The sequence below is a fragment of the Taudactylus pleione genome, unplaced genomic scaffold (genome assembly GCF_031769625.1).
Source record: "Taudactylus pleione unplaced genomic scaffold, aTauple2 ptg000522l, whole genome shotgun sequence".
NCBI lineage: Eukaryota > Metazoa > Chordata > Amphibia > Anura > Myobatrachidae > Taudactylus > Taudactylus pleione.
The window spans coordinates 1,366,561-1,392,664 of NW_028284924.1; the positions used below are offsets into that span (position 1 = coordinate 1,366,561).

General features: G+C 40.6%; 1 protein-coding gene across 1 annotated transcript in view; it reads left to right on the forward strand.

Annotated features, from left to right (window-relative positions):
• The window catches only part of TTC7A (tetratricopeptide repeat domain 7A), a 472,360-nt gene that overhangs the window by 120,140 nt on the left and 326,116 nt on the right, over positions 1-26,104 (forward strand). The window contains exons 7-8 of the mRNA XM_088450682.1: positions 9,481-9,641; positions 10,785-10,848. Coding sequence (XP_088306808.1) covers positions 9,481-9,641; positions 10,785-10,848 — 225 coding nt within the window. The remainder of the gene's footprint in view (positions 1-9,480; positions 9,642-10,784; positions 10,849-26,104) is intronic.

A 26,104-nucleotide genomic window follows, 5' to 3' on the forward strand; every position in this document is an offset into this window, starting at 1 on the left:
GTCACAGAATGTCATTATACACATATATTCTTACTCCCAGGATGTCATTATACACATATATTCTCAGTCACAGAATGTCATTATACACATATATCCTCAGTCACAGAATGTCATTATACACATATATCCTCAGTCACAGAATGTCATTATACACATATATTCTCAGTCACAGAATGTCATTATACACATATATTCTCAGTCACAGAATGTCATTATACACATATATTCTCAGTCACAGAATGTCATTATACACATATATTCTCAGTCACAGAATGTCATTATACACATATATTCTTACTCCCAGGATGTCATTATACACACATATTCTTACTCCCAGGATGTCATTATACACATATATTCTCAGTCACAGAATGTCATTATACACATATATCCTCAGTCACAGAATGTCATTATACACATATATTCTCAGTCACAGAATGTCATTATACACATATATTCTCAGTCACAGAATGTCATTATACACATATATTCTCAGTCACAGAATATCATTATACACATATATTCTCAGTCACAGAATGTCATTTTACACATATATTCTCAGTCACAAAATGTCATTATATTCTCAGTCACAGAATGTCTATACACATATATTCTCAGTCACAGAATGTCATTATATTCTCAGTCACAGAATGTTATTATACACATATATCCTCAGTCACAGAATGTCATTAGACACATATATCCTCAGTCACAGAATGTCATTATACACATATATCCTCAGTCACAGAATGTCATTATACACATATATTCTCAGTCACAGAATGTCATTATACACATATATCCTCAGTCACAGAATGTCGTTATACACATATATTCTCAGTCACAGAATATCATTATACACATATATTCTCAGTCACAGAATGTCATTATACACATATATTCTCAGTCACAGAATGTCATTATAAACATATATCCTCAGTCACAGAATGTCATTATACACATATATCCTCAGTCACAGAATGTCATTATACACATATATTCTCAGTCACAGAATGTTATTATACACATATATTCTCAGTCACAGAATGTCATTATAGACATATATTCTCAGTCACAGAATGTTATTATACACATATATTCTCAGTCACAGAATGTCATTATACACATATATCCTCAGTCACAGAATGTCATTATACACATATATCCTCAGTCACAGAATGTTATTATACACATATATTCTCAGTCATAGCATGTAACTTATTATACACATATATTCTCAGTCACAGAATGTCATTATACACATATATCCTCAGTCACAGAATGTCATTATACACATATATTCTCAGTCACAGAATGTCATTATACACATATATCCTCAGTCACAGAATGTCATTATACACATATATCCTCAGTCACAGAATGTTATTATACACATATATTCTCAGTCACAGCATGTAACTTATTATACACATATATTCTCAGTCACAGAATGTCATTATACACATATATTCTCAGTCACAGAATGTTATTATACACATATATCCTCAGTCACAGAATGTTATTATACACATATATCCTCAGTCACAGAATGTCATTATACACATATATTCTCAGTCACCAAATGTCACACATATATTGTCAGTCACAGAATGTTATTATACACATATATTCTCAGTCACAGAATGTCATTATACACATATATCCTCAGTCACAGAATGTCATTATACACATATATTCTTACTCACAGAATGTCATTATACACATATATTCTCAGTCACAGAATGTCATTATACACATATATCCTCAGTCATAGAATGTCATTATACACATATATCCTCAGTCACAGAATGTCATTATACACATATATTCTCAGTCACAGAATGTCATTATACACATATATTCTCAGTCACAGAATGTCATTTTACACATATATTCTCAGTCACAGAATGTCATTATACACATATATTCTCAGTCACAGAATGTCATTATACACATATATTCTCAGTCACAGAATGTCATTATACACACATATTCTCAGTCACAGAATGTCATTATATTCTCAGTCACAGAATGTCATTATACACATATATTCTAAGTCACAGAATGTCATTATATTCTCAGTCACAGAATGTTATTATACACATATATCCTCAGTCACAGAATGGTATTAGACACATATATCCTCAGTCACAGAATGTCATTATACACATATATTCTCAGTCACAGAATGTCATTATACACATATATTCTCAGTCACAGAATGTCATTATACACATATATTCTCAGTCACAGAATGTCATTGAACACATATATCCTCAGTCACAGAATGTCATTATACACATATATTCTAAGTCACAGAATATCATTATACACATATATTCTCAGTCACAGAATGTCATTATACACATATATTCTCAGTCACAGAATGTCATTATACACATATATTCTCAGTCACAGAATGTCATTATACACATATATCCTCAGTCACAGAATGTCATTATACACATATATCCTCAGTCACAGAATGTCATTATACACATATATTCTCAGTCACAGATTGTCATTATACACATATATTCTCAGTCACAGAATGTCATTATACACACATATTCTCAGTCACAGAATGTCATTATACACATATATCCTCAGTCACAGAATGTCATTATACACATATATTCTCAGTCACAGATTGTCATTATACACATATATTCTCAGTCACAGAATGTCATTATACACATATATTCTCAGTCACAGAATGTCATTTTACACATATATCCTCAGTCACAGAATGTCATTTTACACATATATTCTCAGTCACAGAATGTCATTATATTCTCAGTCACAGAATGTCATTATACACATATATTCTAAGTCACAGAATATCATTATACACATATATTCTCAGTCACAGAATGTCATTATACACATATATCCTCAGTCACAGAATGTCATTATACACACATATTCTCAGTCACAGAATGTCATTATACACATATATCCTCAGTCACAGAATGTCATTATACAAATATATTCTCAGTCACAGCATGTAACTTATTATACACATATATTCTCAGTCACAGATTGTCATTATACACATATATTCTCAGTCACAGAATGTCATTATACACATATATCCTCAGTCACAGAATGTCATTATACACATATATTCTCAGTCACAGAATGTCATTATACACATATATTCTCAGTCACAGAATGTTATTATACACATATATTCTCAGTCACAGAATGTCATTATACACATATATTCTCAGTCACAGAATGTTATTATACACATATATTCTCAGTCACAGAATGTCATTATACACATATATTCTCAGTCACAGAATGTCATTATACACATATATCCTCAGTCACAGAATGTCATTAGACACATATATCCTCAGTCACAGAATGTCATTATACACATATATTCTCAGTCACAGAATGTCATTATACACATATATTCTCAGTCACAGAATGTCATTATACACATATATCCTCAGTCACAGAATGTCATTATACACATATATTCTCAGTCACAGAATATCATTATACACATATATTCTCAGTCACAGAATGTCATTATACACATATATCCTCAGTCACAGAATGTTATTATACACATATATCCTCAGTCACAGAATGTCATTATACACATATATCCTCAGTCACAGAATGTCATTATACACATATATTCTCAGTCACAGAATGTCATTATACACATATATCCTCAGTCACAGAATGTCATTATACACATATATCCTCAGTCACAGAATGTCATTATACACATATATTCTCAATCACAGAATATCATTATACACATATATTCTCAGTCACAGAATGTCATTATACACATATATCCTCAGTCACAGAATGTTATTATACACATATATCCTCAGTCACAGAATGTCATTATACACATATATCCTCAGTCACAGAATGTCATTAGACACATATATCCTCAGTCACAGAATGTCATTATACACATATATTCTCAGTCACAGAATGTCATTATACACATATATTCTCAGTCACAGAATGTCATTATACACATATATCCTCAGTCACAGAATGTCATTATACACATATATTCTCAGTCACAGAATATCATTATACACATATATTGTCAGTCACAGAATGTCATTATACACATATATCCTCAGTCACAGAATGTTATTATACACATATATCCTCAGTCACAGAATGTCATTATACACATATATCCTCAGTCACAGAATGTCATTATACACATATATTCTCAGTCACAGAATGTCATTATACACATATATTCTCAGTCACAGAATGTCATTATACACATATATTCTCAGTCACAGCATGTAACTTATTATACACATATATCCTCAGTCACAGAATGTCATTATACACATATATCCTCAGTCACAGAATGTCATTATACACATATATCCTCAGTCACAGAATGTTATTATACACATATATTCTCAGTCACAGAATGTCATTATACACATATATCCTCAGTCACAGAATATTATTATACACATATATCCTCAGTCACAGAATGTCATTAGACACATATATCCTCAGTCACAGAATGTCATTATACACATATATTCTCAGTCACAGAATGTCATTACACACATATATTCTCAGTCACAGAATGTCATTATACACATATATCCTCAGTCACAGAATGTCATTATACACATATATTCTCAGTCACAGAATGTCATTATACACACATATATCCTCAGTCACAGAATGTCATTATACACATATATTCTCAGTCACAGAATGTCATTATATTCTCAGTCACAGAATGTTATTATACACATATATCCTCAGTCACAGAATGTCATTATACACATATATTCTCAGTCACAGAATGTCATTATATTCTCAGTCACAGAATGTTATTATACACATATATCCTCAGTCACAGAATGTCATTAGGCACATATATCCTCAGTCACAGAATGTCATTATACACATATATTCTCAGTCACAGAATGTCATTATACACATATATTCTCAGTCACAGAATGTCATTATACACATATATCCTCAGTCACAGAATGTCATTATACACATATATCCTCAGTCACAGAATGTCATTATACACATATATTCTAAGTCACAGAATATCATTATACACATATATTCTCAGTCACAGAATGTCATTATACACATATATCCTCAGTCACAGAATGTCATTATACACACATATTCTCAGTCACAGAATGTCATTATACACATATATCCTCAGTCACAGAATGTCATTATACACATATATTCTCAGTCACAGCATGTAACTTATTATACACATATATTCTCAGTCACAGAATATCATTATACACATATATCCTCAGTCACAGAATGTCATTATACACATATATTCTCAGTCACAGAATGTCATTATACACATATATTCTCAGTCACAGAATGTCATTATATTCTCAGTCACAGAATGTTATTATACACATATATCCTCAGTCACAGAATGTCATTATACACATATATTCTCAGTCACAGAATGTCATTATATTCTCAGTCACAGAATGTTATTATACACATATATCCTCAGTCACAGAATGTCATTAGGCACATATATCCTCAGTCACAGAATGTCATTATACACATATATTCTCAGTCACAGAATGTCATTATACACATATATTCTCAGTCACAGAATATCATTATACACATATATTCTCAGTCACAGAATATCATTATACACATATATCCTCAGTCACAGAATGTTATTATACACATATATTCTCAGTCACAGAATGTCATTATACACATATATCCTCAGTCACAGAATGTCATTATACACATATATTCTCAGTCACAGAATGTCATTATACACATATATCCTCAGTCACAGAATGTCATTATACACATATATTCTCAGTCACAGAATGTTATTATACACATATATTCTCAGTCACAGAATGTCATTATACACATATATCCTCAGTCACAGAATGTCATTATACACATATATCCTCAGTCACAGAATGTCATTATACACATATATTCTCAGTCACAGATTGTCATTATACACATATATTCTCAGTCACAGAATGTCATTATACACATATATCCTCAGTCACAGAATGTCATTATACACATATATTCTCAGTCACAGAATATCATTATACACATATATTCTCAGTCACAGAATATCATTATACACATATATCCTCAGTCACAGAATGTTATTATACACATATATTCTCAGTCACAGAATGTCATTATACACATATATTCTCAGTCACAGAATGTCATTATACACATATATCCTCAGTCACAGAATGTAATTATACACATATATTCTCAGTCACAGAATGTCATTATACACATATATTCTCAGTCACAGAATGTCATTATACACATATATTCTCAGTCACAGAATGTCATTATACACATATATTCTCAGTCACAGCATGTAACTTATTATACACATATATTCTCAGTCACAGATTGTCATTATACACATATATTCTCAGTCACAGAATGTCATTATACACATATATCCTCAGTCACAGAATGTCATTATACACATATATTCTCAGTCACAGAATGTCATTATACACATATATTCTCAGTCACAGAATGTTATTATACACATATATCCTCAGTCACAGAATGTCATTATACACATATATCCTCAGTCACCAAATGTTACACATATATTGTCAGTCACAGAATGTCATTATACACATATATCCTCAGTCACAGAATGTCATTACACACATATATTCTCAGTCACAGAATGTCATTATACACATATATTCTCAGTCACAGAATGCCATAATATACATATATTCTCTCTCACAGAATGTCATTATACACATATATTCTCTCTCACAGAATGTCATTATACACATATATTCTCTCTCACAGAATGTCATTATACACATATATTCTCTCTCACAGAATGTCATTATACACATATATTCTCAGTCACAGAATGTCATTATACACATATATCCTCAGTCACAGAATGCCATAATATACATATATTCTCTCTCACAGAATGCCATAATATACATATATTCTCTCTCACAGAATGTCATTATACACATATATTCTCTCTCACAGAATGTCATTATACACATATATTCTTCTCAGTCACAGAATGTCATTATACACATATATTCTCTCTCATAGAATGTCATTATACACATATATTCTCAGTCACAGAATGTCATTATACACATATATCCTCTGTCACAGAATGTCATTATACACATATATTCTCAGTCACAGAATGTCATTATACACATATATCCTCAGTCACAGAATGTCATTATACACATATATCCTCAGTCACAGAATGTCATTATACACATATATTCTCAGTCACAGAATGTCATTATACACATATATTCTCAGTCAGAAAATGTCATTATATTCTCAGTCACAGAATGTCATTATACACATATATTCTCAGTCACAGAATGTCATTATATTCTCAGTCACAGAATGTTATTAAACACATATATCCTCAGTCACAGAATGTCATTAGACACATATATCCTCAGTCACAGAATGTCATTATACACATATATTCTCAGTCACAGAATGTCATTATACACATATATTCTCAGTCACAGAATGTCATTATACACATATATCCTCAGTCACAGAATGTCATTATACACATATATTCTCAGTCACAGAATGTCATTATACACATATATCCTCAGTCACAGAATGTCATTATACACACATATCCTCAGTCACGGAATGTCATTATACACATATATTCTCAGTCACAGAATGTCATTATACACATATATCCTCAGTCACAGAATGTCATTATACACATATTTTCTCAGTCACAGAATATCATTATACACATATTTCCTCAGTCACAGAATGTCATTATACACATATATCCTCAGTTACAGAATGTCATTATACACATATATTCTCAGTCACAGAATGTCATTACACACATATATTCTCAGTCACAGAATGCCATAATACACATATATTCTCTCTCACAGAATGTCATTATACACATATATTCTCTCTCACAGAATGTCATTATACCCATAATTTTTTTTTTTACTATTGAACTTACATTATCTCTGCATCAGTATATAGGAATAATGTAATTCTGAATTTGCACCTAAAAGGACACCCTTCCCATGGTGCATGATGTCTAATTAGAAAATGGTGATTAGGAAATGTTACCAGTATCCCAGGCTGCAACACCATTACCTTATACACAGATACATTGATTGAGTGCAGAACACGATATACATATTTTCCCATAGGTTACTATGCTGCCGGATTTACCAAGCCCCACAATGTGAAAATGGTGTTAGCCTATAGTAGCCTATGGGCTATTGTATCTGCAAATCTTTCATCTGTCTCCGATGTCGTATGTGCAGGCCGCAAGGCGTGCATGGGCATTACAAGCGCCGTTGCTTTACCCGGAAGCAGAGTTAGATCTCTCTTGTCGGTCTCCCGGCAAGATATTAATATTAGATATGTGCAAGGACATTTTAAGAGAGGAGGGGGACCATGTGCAGGCCCCTTCGTCTCTTGTGCGGTGCCACGGAGCCACCCACGGTGCAGTAGATTCTGACATAGTGCCAGAATCTACTGTGCATGTGCAGGTCTTAGGGAAAAAAAGCGCCTGCACCATTTTCCCAGTGACAGCAGTACTGCCATGCGCAGATTAACCGGGAAAATGTCCACCGCCATTTTCCCAGTGATTTTGGCTGCTCTGCAGCACCGGCACGGCGCCCGGTACTGCAGTGCAGCACTCTGGTGACTACGGATGGGTAAGACCCAGGGACCCGTGTGCACCGCGCACCCATTATAGATATGCCCCTGGATATGTGTGCAAGTTTACATTTTTACATTGCGACGTTAGTTGATATTATCATGTCTACACCACATTTAAAATAAGGGATATGATATATCGCCCATTAAATATGTTGAAACTGAAAGAGATTTGATAACATAGTATCCCGGCTGTTTTTTGGAGTCTTATGGGGCCCATACATCTGCGATTAATTTGGGCAATTCACCGTTTTGCAGATAAAAAAAATCATCAATTTATGGGGTTCACCGATCGTCGATTCTGACTAAAAAGTGTTCGGAATCGGTAAATCAGATTGTCCAACATGTTGGATTTCACCAACCAATCGTGGCTGTAGATTGCTAGTATATGGTTCCGATCAGCCGCTGCGCAGACCATTAGTAGTAAAAGGATGAGCCTTTCATGATTGGCAGGTCCGTTCTTTGGTGAAAATGATCTGTGAATTGCATATTGGTGGATTGGAGAATTGTTATATTGGGGGAAACATACACAATCTGTGAAACTGTTTTTTTTTATTGTTGGCCCCAATAGCCAAAGTTGAGGTTCCAAGAAAGCAATCCTCTAAATATTGTCATTTGTTTGCAGAAAGTATATGTGCAACGGAGATTATTTCAGGATCATCAGATTACACGTCTATATTTGTTTTGTTTTTTTCATTTTAATTAATTTAAAAAAATAATTTTTGTTATTGTTGTCAGGCAATGACCAGGCAACTGGCTGAAGTTCTCCTCCATTCCTTAAGTGAAAACTGCTACTGGTGTCCCTTGAAAAGTCCTCTGCTGGAACAAAGGAACAGAGAAGAGAGTTCATTTCCTTACAACATTCTCAGCCAAAAACCGCAGATTCACTCGGGAGACCAGTAAGTACCCTACCCCACCCCACCCTACACGCATTGCATTGCTTACCCCAGGAGATGTTGTTATATTTTTACCAACTGATTCAGTGGTTTCCACCTCAGTTGCGCTCAACTGGAATCTCTGCCCCACAGTAATGAGCTCTAACAACGGTGAAGCAGTCTGTCTGTAGATCCTGTATTTATAAGCACTGGTCTGTATAATGCCAGTTGTCATGTGAACAGAGGGCCTGATTCAGAGCCGCTCGTAAGCGGCCGCTCGTTCGCTCCGAGCGATGTTCGCACATCTGTGCATGCGTATGGGTCGTAATGCGCAAGCGCCAACCAGTCAGTGCGGTCGAAAATCGTGTGTTTGCAAAATAGCGAGTGCCTGCTAATTTGAGTGACAGGATGAGGCGTTTGTGGGTGGTAACAGGTGAAGGTGCTTGAAAACGGGGAGTGGAGATCCGAATGCAGGCGTGCCAAACGGTCAAAACGGGCGTTTTAAGGGTGTGCATAATTAACAAAGCAGCGTCATCGACCACGTCACTTGGTTGTCTCTTAGCCTGAACTGTTCGCATGATTGCGGTAGTAAAATCCAACCACAGGTACTGCGAGCAGTTCAGACGCCTTTTGATGTACTTGATTAATCTAATAAATACCGGAGATGACGTATGATGCGAACGGCCAGGGGGTGTCTTTACAAAATAGTGAGCGCATATTTTGTTCGCTCGCTCAGACATAGAGGCGTCAACAGACCGCAAAGAGCGAGCGCTCAATTTAAATATCCGGCCCCTTTTTCTGAACGAGCGAGCGCAAATAGCGTCCGGCTCTGAATCAGGCCCACAATTTTAGAGGATTTTTGACTTCGCTAGTGGAGCTTAATTGCGCCATTTGAATCACCTGCCTTACATATTTGTCCTAATAACCTATCGAGAATTGACATAATGTCATTCCTGCATACATTAACATTTTACACAAGAAAGTCCCAGCAAGGATGGAAGTAAATAAGACAGATATGCCTTAGCGGGTATTACTTATGTGGAGCCCAGTGAAGGTATTAGGTGGCACATGAATGATGCATGGCTTGCTTCCTGTTACTGCTCTGTCAGTGTAACACTTGTATACAGCCCCAGCGAATAACCTAATTCTCCTCTTGTCTGTTTTTAGCCTGTATTGCCCGCAGGACAACATTGAGGAGGCTCTGCTGCTTCTCTTGATCAGCGAATCAATGGTAAGCCACAAGGGCACAGCTGAAAAGATTATTATTGTTATATATATATTTTTTTTTTCATGCCATTCAAAAGCATTGCAGCCTCTCTTGATAAATCCAGGCACATACAGTTTACCCGTGCTGCATGCCTGCACTCCAGTTCATTCCTATGCACACTGCTTGTCTGCAGAGTCATATTTGCTGCCATGACTGCAAACTAATTGCAGCGTAGCCATTTAGCACGTGTCATGTATTCGTGTCCAATTTTGCATCATGAACTGGTAACCTAAATATAGGCGAGGTGTTGCTGTATTGCTTAATGGTAGCATACAATCGGCAGTGGGGGAGTCTGAAGCAGGCTTAGCAGGTCTTGACTCGCCTGAAGGCGTTACTGGGCTATTTTCCTGCAGCATAAAGCATGAATGAATCAGCTGCATTGTAAAGAGTTTAGATGTCTAATGAATGGGACTGACCCACTTTAGATTAAAGGCTCATACACACTAGTCGATAAATTGAACGATATGGACGATAACGATATCGTTCAAGATCGTCCAGTGTGTATGCACAATATCGTTAACGATGCGCGCTCGCGCAGATGGTTAACGATGCCTTTCATCACCCGAATTTGCAGGACAACCTGACGATATCGTCAGGCGCTGTAAGTACAGGGATGAGGCAGGTGACATCACTGAACAATATCGTTAACGATATCGTTCAGTGTGTATGCTCATTGTCGTTCCCGACAGTGAGCCCGGCAGTTCAACGGATAACACTTAACGATATCGCTCTTAACGTTAAGTGTGTATGAGCCTTTAGACTTGATAGCTATTTGATTGCAGGGTTTTTAACCGTTTATTTACAGGCGTCACAGAAGTTGCAGACGACTGGAGCTGCAAGTCATTATTATATATTAAAGTGTGTATGAAGTCTCCCCGATAATCTTTTTACAAATCGTGCTGGTTTATAATAATCTCTGGGTTCCGTGATCATTATAAAAGTACTCCGCGTTGTATCTTTATGTGGTCGCAGAATTCTTCACAGTTGCTACGAATATCCCTTCGTTAATGCAGTAGGCTCGCATCTCTTCCCAGTATTCGTACGACGAGCGAAGCAGGTTATTTAGAATATTGGATTCACATGCAAAAGCATGCTGGGAGTTGTAGCTCAATTACAACAAGACCGCAGGTTGTTTAATATGTTCTAGACTCATATTTATTGTTCATATTGGGATTTGTTAATGTGTTTATTTACATCTTTGGTTGATGTGCTGTAAAATGATCGAGGCTGTAAAAAAAGAGAAATTTTCAGTTTTCTATATATACATTCATAACCAGATTTCATGCCTTGCCAGGCGTTTGTTTCAAAATACAAAAAAAACGCCTGCGCCATACAGCACATATGTTAGATCCTCCTATGCCTAGAAAGCCCCTCAGCCCCACATAGGGTTTTGTCTCTAGAAAAAGCATTTTTCAGTGTTCCCCGCAGAAATTTTTAAAAGCCAGGCGGCATTATGAGCTAGCCGGGGTTGGGCAAGGAGCAGAGGGCTAACCGGGGAGGGCGGACAGGCGGTGGGGTCTGTCCGTACTCTGGCGGAGATGCACTAACTCTTGGAAAGAGAGAAGTGGAGAGAGATAAAGTACCAACCAATCAGCTCCTGTAATTTTACAGACCGTGTTTGAAAAATTACAATTAGCCGCTTATAGGTTGGTACCTTGGACCTCATTCAGACCTGATCACTTAGGAGTGATCACTCGCTGCCGGGCGATTGTTGCTCAGTGCGCATGCGTATAATTCGCAGTGCGCATGCGCAAGGCAGTCTCAACGATGGGGAATCGTGCGCTCGTAGCACACAGACTGCCCGCTACTTTGAGTGACAGATAGTGCCGTTTGTGGGTGGTAACAGGGGATAGGTGCTTGTAAACGGGGGTGTGGTGTTGCGAACGCAGGAGTGTCAGGCAAACAAAACGCTGTTTAAAGGGCGTGCATAATTAGCAAAGTAGCGTCATTGTACACGTCACCTGCATGTATTTCAGCCAGCACTGATCGCAGTGCTTGCGGCGGGGTAAGGCTACCTCAAGGGCTGCGAGCAGCTCCGATGCCTCTCGATGTTACCGATTAATCAAACAATTCCAGGAGATGGCGTGTGTTGCGAGGGGAAAGGGGGCGTTTTAATACACTTGCGAGCGCTCAATGCCGTAGTTCACTAAGACATAGAGGGCGTCCTTACACCATGCAGTGTGAGCATTTCATTTAAATATCCGGCCCCTTTTTGCCAGCGAGCGGCCGCATCTAGCGAGCGGGTTTGAATGAGCTCCTTTACCTCTCTCAAAGGCTTGATACATCTTTCCCCCTATCACAGGAGGTATGCAGCCCATCCTGCACCCGCCCCCCTCCATCTAACTTACTTTTTTTTGCTGTTTGGCGGGCTCCGGGGTAGGAGTGGGGGAGGCTGTGAGTCTGCATTGCTCGCCTCCAGTGCTGGGTGGACAGGGTCGGGGTGGAGGGGGCATCCGGGATCCTCCCTCTGGTGGGGCAGCTCTGTGCTGTGAACATTTTTGAACTCACGGCATCCTTTGCTGGCTGGCACCAATGTGCTCTGTAAGTCAGGCCGGTGCTTGGTGCTGGGCGGTGTAGGAAAAGTGTCAGACGGAGAGCCCATAAAAAAGGCCCTGGGGAGAACCCCATTAGTATAACCCCATGCAGCTATTCTAATAGTTAATTAGCTTATGTCCGTGAGTGTAGTAACACCAGGTGTAATATGAGCTAGGTATGACACAGTTCTATTGCCTAGAAACAAAAGTCTCATCATTGTTTAACTTGTTTCTTCTATTCATTTTTATTTATATTTGTTTATTTTTCTTTAAGCAGAACTTGTCATAGGTATTCCGTAGCCACTGACATTTCACCCAATGATGGATCCTGCTTACACTGACTGAATCTATAAGTTCTGGTTAAATGTTTATTTTAACTAAATCCTTGATGATGTCATAGAATCTTTTTCCATTGCAGCAAAGGCTTCAATATAAAGGTACTATACAGTATACAGGGATTATGTGGCCAGGAAATTAATGCTTTTTGGTCACTTTTCTGTCCTTCAATAATAGCCTTGCATTTGCCAAAGGCAGCCAGTGGGGTTGAATCTTGAGTAGGGGTGGACATTGTCATTGCTGGTTACAGGCCATCAATGTTTTCTTTTGACGGAAGTATTTTTGCCATTTGATGGCTGTGTTCCGATGTTTACCACCATAGAATTGTAATGATTTGATGATGATTAGATGGTTACCTTTCTCTATTAAATCCAGAGAGCAGTACCACCTCTGGATCCTTCCTGGCTGCAGCTCTCTGCTTCAGGTGCATCTTGGGTTCCTTTGAGGCTGTCTCTGTCTGCCTCAGACGTGACCTGCTTGGTCCCTCCCCTCTCTAAGCTGCTGCTAGGGCACATAGCTAGCTCTGATTGTTTCTCACTGTCTCAGAGAGCCAATCCAAGCACAGCTCTTGCCCCTGCAGCAGCAGCCAGCTAGCTATCACAGACATTTATGGTCACTGAGCTCAGTAGGAGGAGAGGAGGAGACTCAGGAGAGAGAGACTGTCACAGAACTGAATCACAGTTGTGCGTACAAATCATTAGTATACAAAAGAAAAGAGAGCGCTGGGTTGAAGTGTATAAAATGTATTCAAAAAGTACTAAAGAAACGTAAATAACATAGATAGTATATAACATTGAATAGCATTTAGTATCTATGCATAAACCAGGTGTGTGAGAGCTGTGGAGGTGTGTAATGTTCAATCACTATAAGCTTTATTTAAAAAGTCATTCAGAGCAAGCCATCACATATAAACAATCCAAATAAACCGATTAGTATCAATAACCAGCAGACTTTTGGTTAATAATCTCAGCAAATAGGTCCTTTGGTTAGTCTATATTCAAGAGGCTGTTATTAGGTAAAGCATTCAATATAAAGCCACAATTTATGCAGTCAATAGATGTTAGTAGCAGCAACGAGCAGGTTAATGGATAGCAGCAAGCAATAGTCTTTAGTAGCAGCAAACAGCAGGTTTAAGGTTAATAGATAGCAGCAGGTAATAGTCCTTAACTCAGGGCCTGGTTCAGAGCCACTCGCTAGATGCGATCGCTCGCAAAATGTGTATGCAAATTGCATAGGCAAAGCTATTGCACCGCAATGCATTAGCACGCCCAGTATTTCTTAGAGAGCGATAACATAGTGTATGCAGACACCCACCAGCCTGTTTGAAGATGCCCACTTGTGCCGTCATGTTCAGTGTATGCAACCATCGGTAAGGTATGCGCACTGCAATGCATACACACTGCATACCATCGGCAGCAGCGAGAGTATGTATCTTAGCGAGTGGGTCTGGATCAGGCCCTCAGTCTATATTCAAGAAGCTGTTAGTAAATAGAGCATTGAGCCACAGTATTAGTAGTAAACAGTCAATGTAGCACGTTGTTAAATGAATGTATTCCTATTCATGCTGCAAAAGAACACGCTGGGTTTACCTTGAATATATTCCCATATCTCAGGTTAGTGGTGGCCAGTCGTGACAATAGAGAAATGTTGGTGGATGGGGTCAGGTCCCTGCGTCCAAGTCTGTCACGCGCTGCTGGTATAAAGTGGAGGTGAGAGATGTCCTCACCCTCCACATGACGCCTGTAACTCCCCGGCAAATGTGTAGTCCCGCAGGTAGGGGAAAGACAAGGCTGCGTCTTGAGGCTGCAATAAGCTTGCTCAGTGTTAGTTCGTCCTCGGATTCTCAGCTTCCCAGTACTTCCTGGTATAAGTCACAGTCAACTGACGCGTTTCTCGAACAATCACATGGGTTGTTTCATCAGAGGTCATTAGGGGCATCTTGGGTTCCTTGGAGGCTGTCTTTGTCTGCCTCAGACATGACCTGCTTGGTACCTCCCTTCTCTAGGCTGCTGCTAGAGCACATTGCTAGCTCTGATTGTTTCTCACTGTCTCAGAGAGCCAATCTGAGCACAGCCCTTTCCCCTGCAGCAGCTAGATATCCAGTCACAGACAGTTATGGTCACGGAGCTCAGTAGGAGAAGAGGAGGGGACTCAGGAGAGAGAGACTGTCACAGAACTGAATCACAGTTGTGGGAACAAATCATTAGTGTCTATTGTCTGCTCCATAAGCACGTAAGGGGGAGAGTGGGAATGATCTGCTGGAGGACAGGAGTGATGGTCTGTATAGGGAGCGAAGGGATTATATGTAGGCCAGTGGGAGAGGAGGGATGATCTGCAGGAGGAGAGTAGGAATGATGATATATACGGTAATAAGTATCTAGTATATAAACTGGAGGCACCTGTCCGCTTTGCCCTGTGACTGTCCTGCTTTGGCTCCGGGCCAGTGACAGACAGTCCATGCCAGCTGTACTGTGGGGTATTGCGCAAGTGCGAACCTGGAAAACTGCGCATGTGCGAATCATCGCAACCTTCGATGGCGGAAGCCCGACCTACCATTCGATGACGGGTTTACGATATCCATCTCAACAGTATTCTGAGTTGGTAGCAAAGCAAAAAAAGCAAGTAACTTTGTACCTGGACAAACCGTGTTACAATACAAAGGGTGCAAATACATTTATTAATTTTTCATGCAGGGTAAATACTGGCTTTGTTTTCATGTAGCCCGACAATGCCGGGCAGTTTTATTCTTACACTGAGATTTCAGTAGACACACACCCCTCTCCCATATCTAAATCTCTCTGCACATGTTACCTCTGCCCCACCTGCAGCACAGCATGCTATTACCAAGGTGCACAGTTACTTGCTCTTTTTTTGCTTTACTTCCATCCTAGACTTGGTCCCAGAGTTCCTTATCGGAGCTGGGAAAGGCCGCCCACAGCCAATGAAATAGTATAGACAGCAGGTGTAAATTGATTAAGGGAAACAACTTTTTTAAAAGCAAAGATAACTCAGATTTGTTCCCGTTCATTGTGCATACAGTATGCAATAGCGAATTGTATTCCCTACAATTGGGCACAGTCTCACCACTCAGAGCAACAATGTGCCTTTCTGAGGTGTGACATTAGCAAGAATCACACAATATGGTAGAAGGGGGAAGATTGTCAGTTCTTTTCCCAATGCACGCAAGATCCTGCTAGCAGAATCATCGCCTTGGAGATATATTTATAAGCACATATGTTTGCCATGTATAAATGCTGCACTTAGCAATGCTTGAGTACAATTTTGTGACCAGTAATAGATTAGCAAATGTCTCCGTTGTGGCGTGTCTCACTGAGTAATCATGTTATTGTGTAAGAGATATGCAATGCAAAGCTTTTCTCTCTACCTAGCATCAGTCACTGTTTACTGTATATATCTTAGTTACAAAGAGCATTATCACTAAGGCAGTTCAGGAAATCAATCAGTCAATTTGACAATGAGTATAATAGGATTTTTATTATATGCATTCTAAGAAAAAATTGTACAGTATAATAGAAAATGTTACGTTGTCTATTTTTTTTTTATAAATACAATTTTTAATTTAAAAAAGGAATACAAAACAGTATACAGAACTGAGTGGTAAATTCAATATTATGCATGAAATAAAAGGAGACAACCTCCAATAAGTGGTGTAATAGAGTTGTAAATATATAGCAATAAGTACACAAACACAAATGTATTTGTGGTTAACTGTAGGGCAGAAAAGAAGTGGAAGGAAGAACGTAGGAAAAGTAAAAAAAGAGAAGCAAAGCTGCTAAGATTAAGGGGTAAAATATTAGGCGTAAAATGGGAAGGGGTAAGGTATAAACCACGCTAAGGGTCAGGGGTGAGAAGTAGAAGAGATATGTGCCCCTTATGTGAAGGGATATAAATGCAACATAGGACCGTATAGGTATGTTAAAATATTATGGGGCCTATTTATCAATGAGTTTTATCATACTCAACGTTGCAATAGGTAAATGGTGCTCCAGCCAATCAGCTCCCAACTGTCATTTTTCAAACAGATGACAGTTGGGAGCTGATAGGCTGGAGCACTGTTACCACACGCAACGAGTTTTAAAACTCGTTGTCTATAATAAAACCCGTTGATAAATGGACCCCTAAGTTATATGTCAGAACACAGACCATGTAGTGTTTCAAAAACCTTCAGGCAGCAGGAAAGCTCTCACAGGCAGCATGTAGGCTTTCACAGGCAGCATGTAAGCTCTCACAGGCAGCATGTAAGCTCTCACAGGCAGCATGTAAGCTCTCACAGGCAGGGCCCATCTCATATTCGACTCCTTGCACTACCCACGCTGCCAGTGCTCCTTGTTTCTTGTCTCTTAGTCCCATTCAGTCACTCGGCATTATGTTAGGTACAGGTTCATTGTACTACATTTACTATACTCTATGTACAATGGGCCTGATTTAGAGATGTACGCAATGGCTATTATGTACACAGATCGAGCGACTGTTTGCAATCGCGCATGCATATAAGCCGCACTGCATATGCGCAGCGATCACACTGCGATCGTGCACAGACAAATCCATCGCAAAGTGCGTGACAGGCTGCCAGCGTTTAGGGGTGGTAATGGGGAGTGGTCAGAAAAACGCAGGTGTCTGACCGTCTGAACGCCGTTACATGAGCGTGCATAAATTAGCCCTTGCATGTGAAGAGAGCTACCTGGTCTTACCTGCCGCAAAGGAAAGATGGCCGCTCGATGTGTCGATGTTACCAATGTTTACGCAGGTAAGCGACGTCGTACGCATGTAAGAAGGCAGCAGTGAGCATTTTTATGTAGGCTGTGCTTTGACATGTTTTCGCAGCTACGTTCCGTGCATCGGACATCAGGACTGCTGAGAGGTATGGTGACATGATTAGTGTGGTCAAAGCTGATGAATATAAAACCTGACTGTCTTTTGGATGGACACAGCATGTGCGATCAACCAGGGCCGGATTGATGGCCATATGGGCCTGGAGCTGAAAATGACCAAGGGCCTATTATGAGAAGCAGAGGAGGCGTGACCAGTGCTGTGTGGGTGTGTCCAGTGCCATGTGGGCGTGTACTCCCTATACCCAATGTTTCCCTAAATATGTAAAGGAAAAAAAATCTTCATTTTGTGAGGTAAATAGAAATACAAATTTTACTACTTATGATTTATGGCTGACCGTGTGGAGAGCTGATGGCCAGTCAACATCATGTTGTCATGACAATGGGCCTATTTTTATTTGAAGGCCTGGAGCTGTAGCTCCATCCGCCCCATTGTTAATCTGGTCCTGCGATCAACAGTCATTTATAGAGTATATATGGCTTCTAGCTGAGACTACCTGTAAAGTGCTTAAGCTTTGTAATGTTTGTAGTTTTCCTGGTGTGTCTGAATAATTGCATTTCTTCTGAAAAGTACACTATGTAGATAAAAGTGATTGGACACCCCCCGCGCAAGCGAAACGCAGATCACTGCACACGAGTTCCAAATGGTCTCTAATGTGGCGGTTTCGACAAGAACACTTGGTAGGGAGGCCCATGTACTTGCAGTTCTATGGAAACAACAAATGTTTTTATCAGGGCGACAATGCCATCTGTCAGGGCGATGCTGGACTGGTATACAGAAAATTTGGTAACCCGGATGGAGTGGCCAGCTCAGAGTCCAGATCTAAACCTTGTTGAGAACCTTTGGGACAAATTCGAGCGACAGTTGGTCACTGTACCTAAGGCAGAATGGCAAAACATACCAGGGACTTGTGGACAGTTTGCCAAGAAGGGTGTCTGCAGTAATCACTGCACGTGGTGGACCTACAAAGAGCATTATCACTAAGGCAGTTCAGGAAATCAGTCAATTTGACAATGAGTATAATAATACAAAGTCAATAATACAAAGTACTGACGTCAATAACATTTCATTGATCTATTTGCTGTCAGTGTCCAATCACTTTTGCTTACATAGTGTACCTAGGCAAGGAAACACTTATCCAAGGAAGTAGGAAAGAAATCTATATGTGTTTGTTTGTTTTTTCTTTGCTAACCACATGTAGTGTCGATGTTTGCGTAAATGGCCAATATTATATGTACTCCGTATGCGTCCCGATTGTTACCTCACGGAGACGCAGAACAAATTTGGGAGCAGGGAGTATGGATTTATTGGGCGCATCTGGGAGGTAACGGAGCATGTGGCTGACAGCGGCTGCATCCAAAGAAGCAAGGCGCTCACACAGGAGCCCATGTTCAGGCGGATATCCATAGACACAAGGCGCTGCAAGTGGGCGTCTCAATTTTAAAGATGCAGCTGTGGTTTTGTGGCGGGCTACGGCGGGTCTGAGTGTAAAGCTGGGTACACACTACACAATATGTCACGCAGTCATGGTACCTGCGACCACTCTGCATGACCATGTAGTGTGTACTCCCAATCTGTCGTTTACACACAAGGTTCATCGCATCATCCCATCCGATGTGCTGCAATAACACGATGTATTGTCTCATTGTACGGCGGATTGTTCAGTGTGCACATGGACGCGATATATCCTTGTATCGTATACGGCCACCGCTAGATCGTAACGTCTTTCAAGTGTGTAATCAGCTTAAGTGGCAGAGTCCTAGAGCAGAGCTGGGAAGGAGCAGGGAACTGAACTTTGGGTCTGAGAAGGTGCAGCCTTGTACGCGATGCCAGCTATTGGAGCTGTGGATACGGTTTTCACTATCATTTTTAACCAGATGGAGTGGAGGTGCGAACACAGGCATGCCTGAGCGTCTTAACGCCGTTGCAGAGGCGTGCATAATTCAGACGCAGCGTAATAGGACACATCACTTGGCTGAATTTTACAGTAGGGTATAGTCAACCACAAGTGCTGCGATCGCTTTCCGATGGTTCTCGATGTTACCGATGGTTGCCCTTCCTGGAGATGGCGTGCGCAAGCGGGCGTCTTAAGACAGGCTGGTGGGTGCCTGCATACACAGAGCGATCGCACGCTAAGACATAATGGGCATTCTATTGCCTTGCCGTGTGATCGCGGATTTGCATACTTTCGCTGCGAGCGAATGCATCTAGCGAGCGGGTCTGAATCAAGCCCTAATTTCCCTCCAGGCCATAGCTGGTGTGGAAATACAAGCACAATCCATGATTCAGTTTATTAATGTAATATTTACTGTTGACTTTATATACATTTTTACTTGAAATGGCAAAACTTGTCCAATTCCTGGCAGTGCTGGCAGAAGGTGATGATCTCCGAGTCCAGCAGGCAGAATAAGACCGGCCCTATGCTGCTGATGTCCAGGGGTCAGAGGAGCACGGAATGAGCTCCTCCAATCAAGGAACGGAACATATTCCTCTGATCATTGTGTTGAGTCTCATGATTGGGATGGCTATAAGAGGGTTAGCCATTATTGTTCTCCATACCTGGGAATGATAGTGGGAATTCATAACGGGGTTGAATAGTGGGAACTAGTTTGTGAAGGGTGATCATGGGGCCTACCAGTGGGTAAAGGGTGATTATGGGGGCCTACCAGTGGGTGAAGGGTGATTATGGGGGCCTACCAGTGTGTGAAGGGTGATTATGGGGGCCTACCAGTGTGTGAAGGGTGACCATGGGGGCCTACCAGTGGGAAAAGGGCGATTGCAGGGACCCACAAGTGGGAGAGGGATGGCTGTAGGGGCCACGAGTTAGGGGGGAGACATTTGAAGGCGGGCCCACGGATGGGGTGGCGACGTTGACTTTGACTTTAGGCCCTGACCGTGCCAATGAGAGCTGTGAGTGGAGGTGGGGTTCGGGGCTTCCATTCAGATCTCTACTGAGTCTGCTATAGACAGACAATAGCCACATTATGTAATAGATATGTACTATACTCCCTCCCCCCAGAGCTATTAAACCCTTTTTTATAGTCATCACCCACCCCTCTACTCCCCGCTGATAAAAGATCACCCCCCTCCCCCATGGCATTGCCCTTCTACTGCAGAGTGCATTTGCGTGTGTGTCAGTCCCCCCCCCCTTCTGCAGCTGATCTCGGCACTCACAGCGATCAGCCTAACAGTGGTTGGGGGCACTTTTAGTACAGGCGCATTGCTCCTCAGAGTGCTGCTTGCCGCAGGAGAGAATCCGTTCCGCACATGTGCAGAATCTTTAGTTATAGCCATGGGACGGATGTGACCACCATGTCAGTGACAGAAATCCCAGCTGGCTGCAGTCGCATCCCATACCACTGCATCAGTTAAGTGGTTAAAAGCATGGAGACCTCAAGATGCATCCAGCTCAAACACAGCATTTGCGAAAGGCATATGTCAGGTGTAGGAAGTGTATATACTTACACCTCCTGATATTATAGCGTTATGGCTTGACAGTGCAAGTAATAAAGGCAAAAGTTGTAGTAACCGAGTTGGGTATGGATTGCCAGGCGGTCGGGATGCCGCTGGTCAGAATACCGGCAGTCGGAATCCAGACTCCCATAGTTAAGTATGCTAGCACTAACTTTAACCCTCCCTCCCCGTTGCCTAAACCTAACCACTCGCCTAGTGCCTAAGCCTAACCTCCCCTAACTGCCGATACTTACCTTCGGGATGCAGGCGGTCGGGATACTGGTGCCCGGATCCCAATGCTGTCGGGATTTCGGCGCCGGTATTTAGACCATCAGCATCCCGCATGCCAGGATAGCGACTACATCCCGTAGTAAACTATATGTACACATATTGAAATAAAAGGTCATTTACACAAGAGAGAGAACTCCAATCTTTGCTACCTATGTGCTGTAGAAAAAAGTGTAACTTGCGCAAGCGATTGGCGTACATCCAGTTCTAAATAAGACCCTTTGCGAGTCTGGAGAACAGGTTGGAGAACCATTACTATACCCAGCACTCTTACATTGTGAGTTTGATGCAATTATGTAAATAGGGGTTTGTCTCCTAGATACAGTATGCAGCAATAATCTCTAAGCGTCATCCTCTGCTGCCAAATGTTCCCATTCGGTGAACGGAATACTAAGAGAAATGTACATGTGAGTCATTGAAAACATACCATGGATGGAGCAGAGCAGAGACAGCACCAAATAGCTCCATCCATGGTCCGTCATCCATTCTTACATAAAGTTGGCCAGCAAACACATGCCATTCCCCATGGGCATCAGTGATTTCTAACCCAATCAACAGAGAAGAAACATACAAGTAACAATATCTAAGAACTACAACCTCAACAGGTCAAATCAAATCTGTCTTTTTAGAGTAATACTATTATAAACTAGCAATATTATACAACCATCGATATCAAGTAATTAGGCTCCAGGAAATATATGTATCCGAAAGATTGATTATTTTACTTAAGAATTCCGTCATAATAATGGTAGCGTTCCAGATAGTCCACCCAACCCCTTCATCGTGTACAGTATACCAAGGTTCTCTTTAGTATGATACATTCACAAGCGTATCAGAATTGTAACTGAATTTTATATCAAAAAGTAGATTTGTCATTTTATCTACAACTATTATTATTCTTTATGAATATATAGCCATCGTATTCCACATATTGTACAATCAAAACCTTTCTCCGGGACGTGTTTTGCTTCCCCAGTGGAGCCTTATACCTAATATCCCTACTACAGGCACTCCAATAGCAGAGATCAGGGCTAATTAGCCTATCATTACCAATGACAAACATACACCATTCTCACACTGAGCACGCTGAGTGCTGCCAGACCACAGTGATGAGCACTAATGTGACGACCGCTAGGCATATTAGCGCAGCGTATGTCGTTTTCCCTTCTGATTTATCACAACAAATTTCATATACAAGTTGAGGCTCTCCCCTGGGGCCTAGTCCATTACTGTCGCAGTGTTCTGTTGCCTCCATGCATTAGAGGACAGGTGGTTTCTCCTCAGTCTATGTTCAGGCTCTAGTCTATAACCATAGAAGAGGTAGGTAATCTGTGGCTCTCCGCCTTGTTTCATAACTGCAAGTGAAAGTAATGGGCTGACCGCCAGAGACTGTTCTGCACAGACTGCCTACTTTGGGCCTGGAGTCTTCCTTCATATTGACCACAACTAATCGTCTCTCACCCTGATCTCTATTTCAGTTCTCTACTTAGTGAGTCCTTCCTAGTTTTAGGCCACATGGGCGTTTTAGAATGCTGATTGTGAAACTGTGGCATACTAAAGTAAGGATGCACTGAGTTGGTATTCCTTGTAATGGTTCTGCAGAAACCTATGGTGCCTTAAACATAACAGATAGTAATAATACTGTCCAGTGCTTTAACAATGTAGTCACTATGGAGTGACAGGTGGGGGCTGTTGCCCAATCACCTCCATGTTATGCGCAGTGGGCCTCATTCAAACTTGGATCTATATATATTTTTGTGGGGTAATATGCGCATTTCTATACAGCGCATGTTCAACAAAATGTGTCCAGTTCTAAATTTATGATTAACGTAACTATGCGCCCCCTTACCCTTTGGTGAGATGGAACAGAGATAAACAAGCATGAGCTGAGTACGAGGGGTGTGTACACGTGAGGGCGGCATTATTATACATAGACACATTCGGGGAGTGGTATAGAGTCACGATGCCGGCGGATGGGATGCTGGACGTCGATATACCAACATCGGAATCCTGCAGAGGATAAATATGCCAATGCCGCTATCCCGAACAGGATAAAGATACCGACGCCGGCATCCCGACACCGGCATCCCGAAAGTAAGTATGTGGCTTAGCGGGGATGGGGGGGTTAGGATTAGGCACCACCGGGGGGAGATTAGGGTTAGGCAGCCCCAGGGGGAGGTTAGGGTTAGACTATGGGGATGGGGGGTTAGGGTTAGGCACCACCAGGGGGAGGTTAGGGTTACGCACCACCCTGGTAGGATTAGGTTTAGGGGGCGGGAAGGGGAAGTTAGGGTTAAGCACATAAAATGTGTAGGAATAATAGGGTAGCCCAACAAGGGGTAGCATTTTGTAACATAGATAACCCATACCTCCCAACTGCTTGTAAACACTAGTCAGGACCCTCATGCGTGCCTGAAAAGGGGGTGTGGCCTCATTACAGGGGGCGTGGCCTCACAGGAAATGTTGTCCCCCGCGAGCCCCCCTCCTGTTTTCGTCATGCTGGGATATGTCGCTCCGATCTGTGGGATCAGACAACTTATCACCTAGTGTGTGCCCCACCTTAAGTATTGCTTGTACCAGTCAATTATGGTTAACCAGCAGCATGTCACAGTCACCCCACATGAAACCAGCACAGCACTGCAAGGCGCAGAATACATCTCCTGATTGTCATGATAATGTAAAACACAAAAGTGTCCTCCTGGGTTATAGAGGTTTGTTGGGCTATATACAGTATGGCGAAGGGTATACCTTTATTCACACAGACCTGCCAGTATGACCCAATTAATCTAATTTGATTTATTATTTTTCAGTAACAATGGATAATTGTATTAGTATTAAAATATTATATAAAATAACTGTTATTTTCTAAACTAAAAATGACAAACCATAGAAAAATTGCCCCAAATGGAATTATAACATATATAATAATTAAAAGAAAAATACTTATTATAAACAAATGTTCATGTATATGTTGTGATATTGTATTGTTTTGTTTTATTTGCATCATTGATTTAGCATTCTCCTAGGGTGCATATATATTCCGTTTAGGTGCAAAATGTGCACTTCACTTACATCATAGCAACCAATCAGTGACATGCTCTAATTTTCTAACTTGCACCACACAGATGCAAGCTAATTGCCGATTAGTTGATCTGGTTCGGAGCAAATGCATTGTTAGTAAATAACCCCTTATATAATTAGATAGTATGTATGGTGTTAGATATTTGGGAGGAGAACTGAAGCAGATTAGAGAGGGTTGTCAACATTTGCATTATTTTATCGGCTTTCACATCTCCGTTTGCTATTTCACCTCAATACATTACTATTCCATTTTAGCTTAATTTTCAGTCATATCCTGATATAATACTATGGTCCCCATTTAATAATGATCCTTAGTACCAGCAGCATATTTCATTTAGTATGGCAGTGATAACAAATACGCAGTTGGTATTTAACATTACTTACCCCTCCGGCGAGGTCCAGCGACGTCCCCCTCCTTGGCGGTATCCTTCGCTCTGTTGCGTCATGCGCGATGGTCAGTCTGCACATCTGCATGGCCCTTTCACCTGGTGGGGACACAGCAAAGCCTGGACCGCATAGCTTACACCATCTATAGACAGTGGTAAGCTAAACTTACCGCTGTTTGTTAAATACTGAAAAGAGGACATAACCCCTTTAGCGAGTGCTAAAGGGGTTATGTTTCGTTGTTAAATGGGGCCCTATTACTATTTATATAATCATTGGCTCAGTCCATCCTG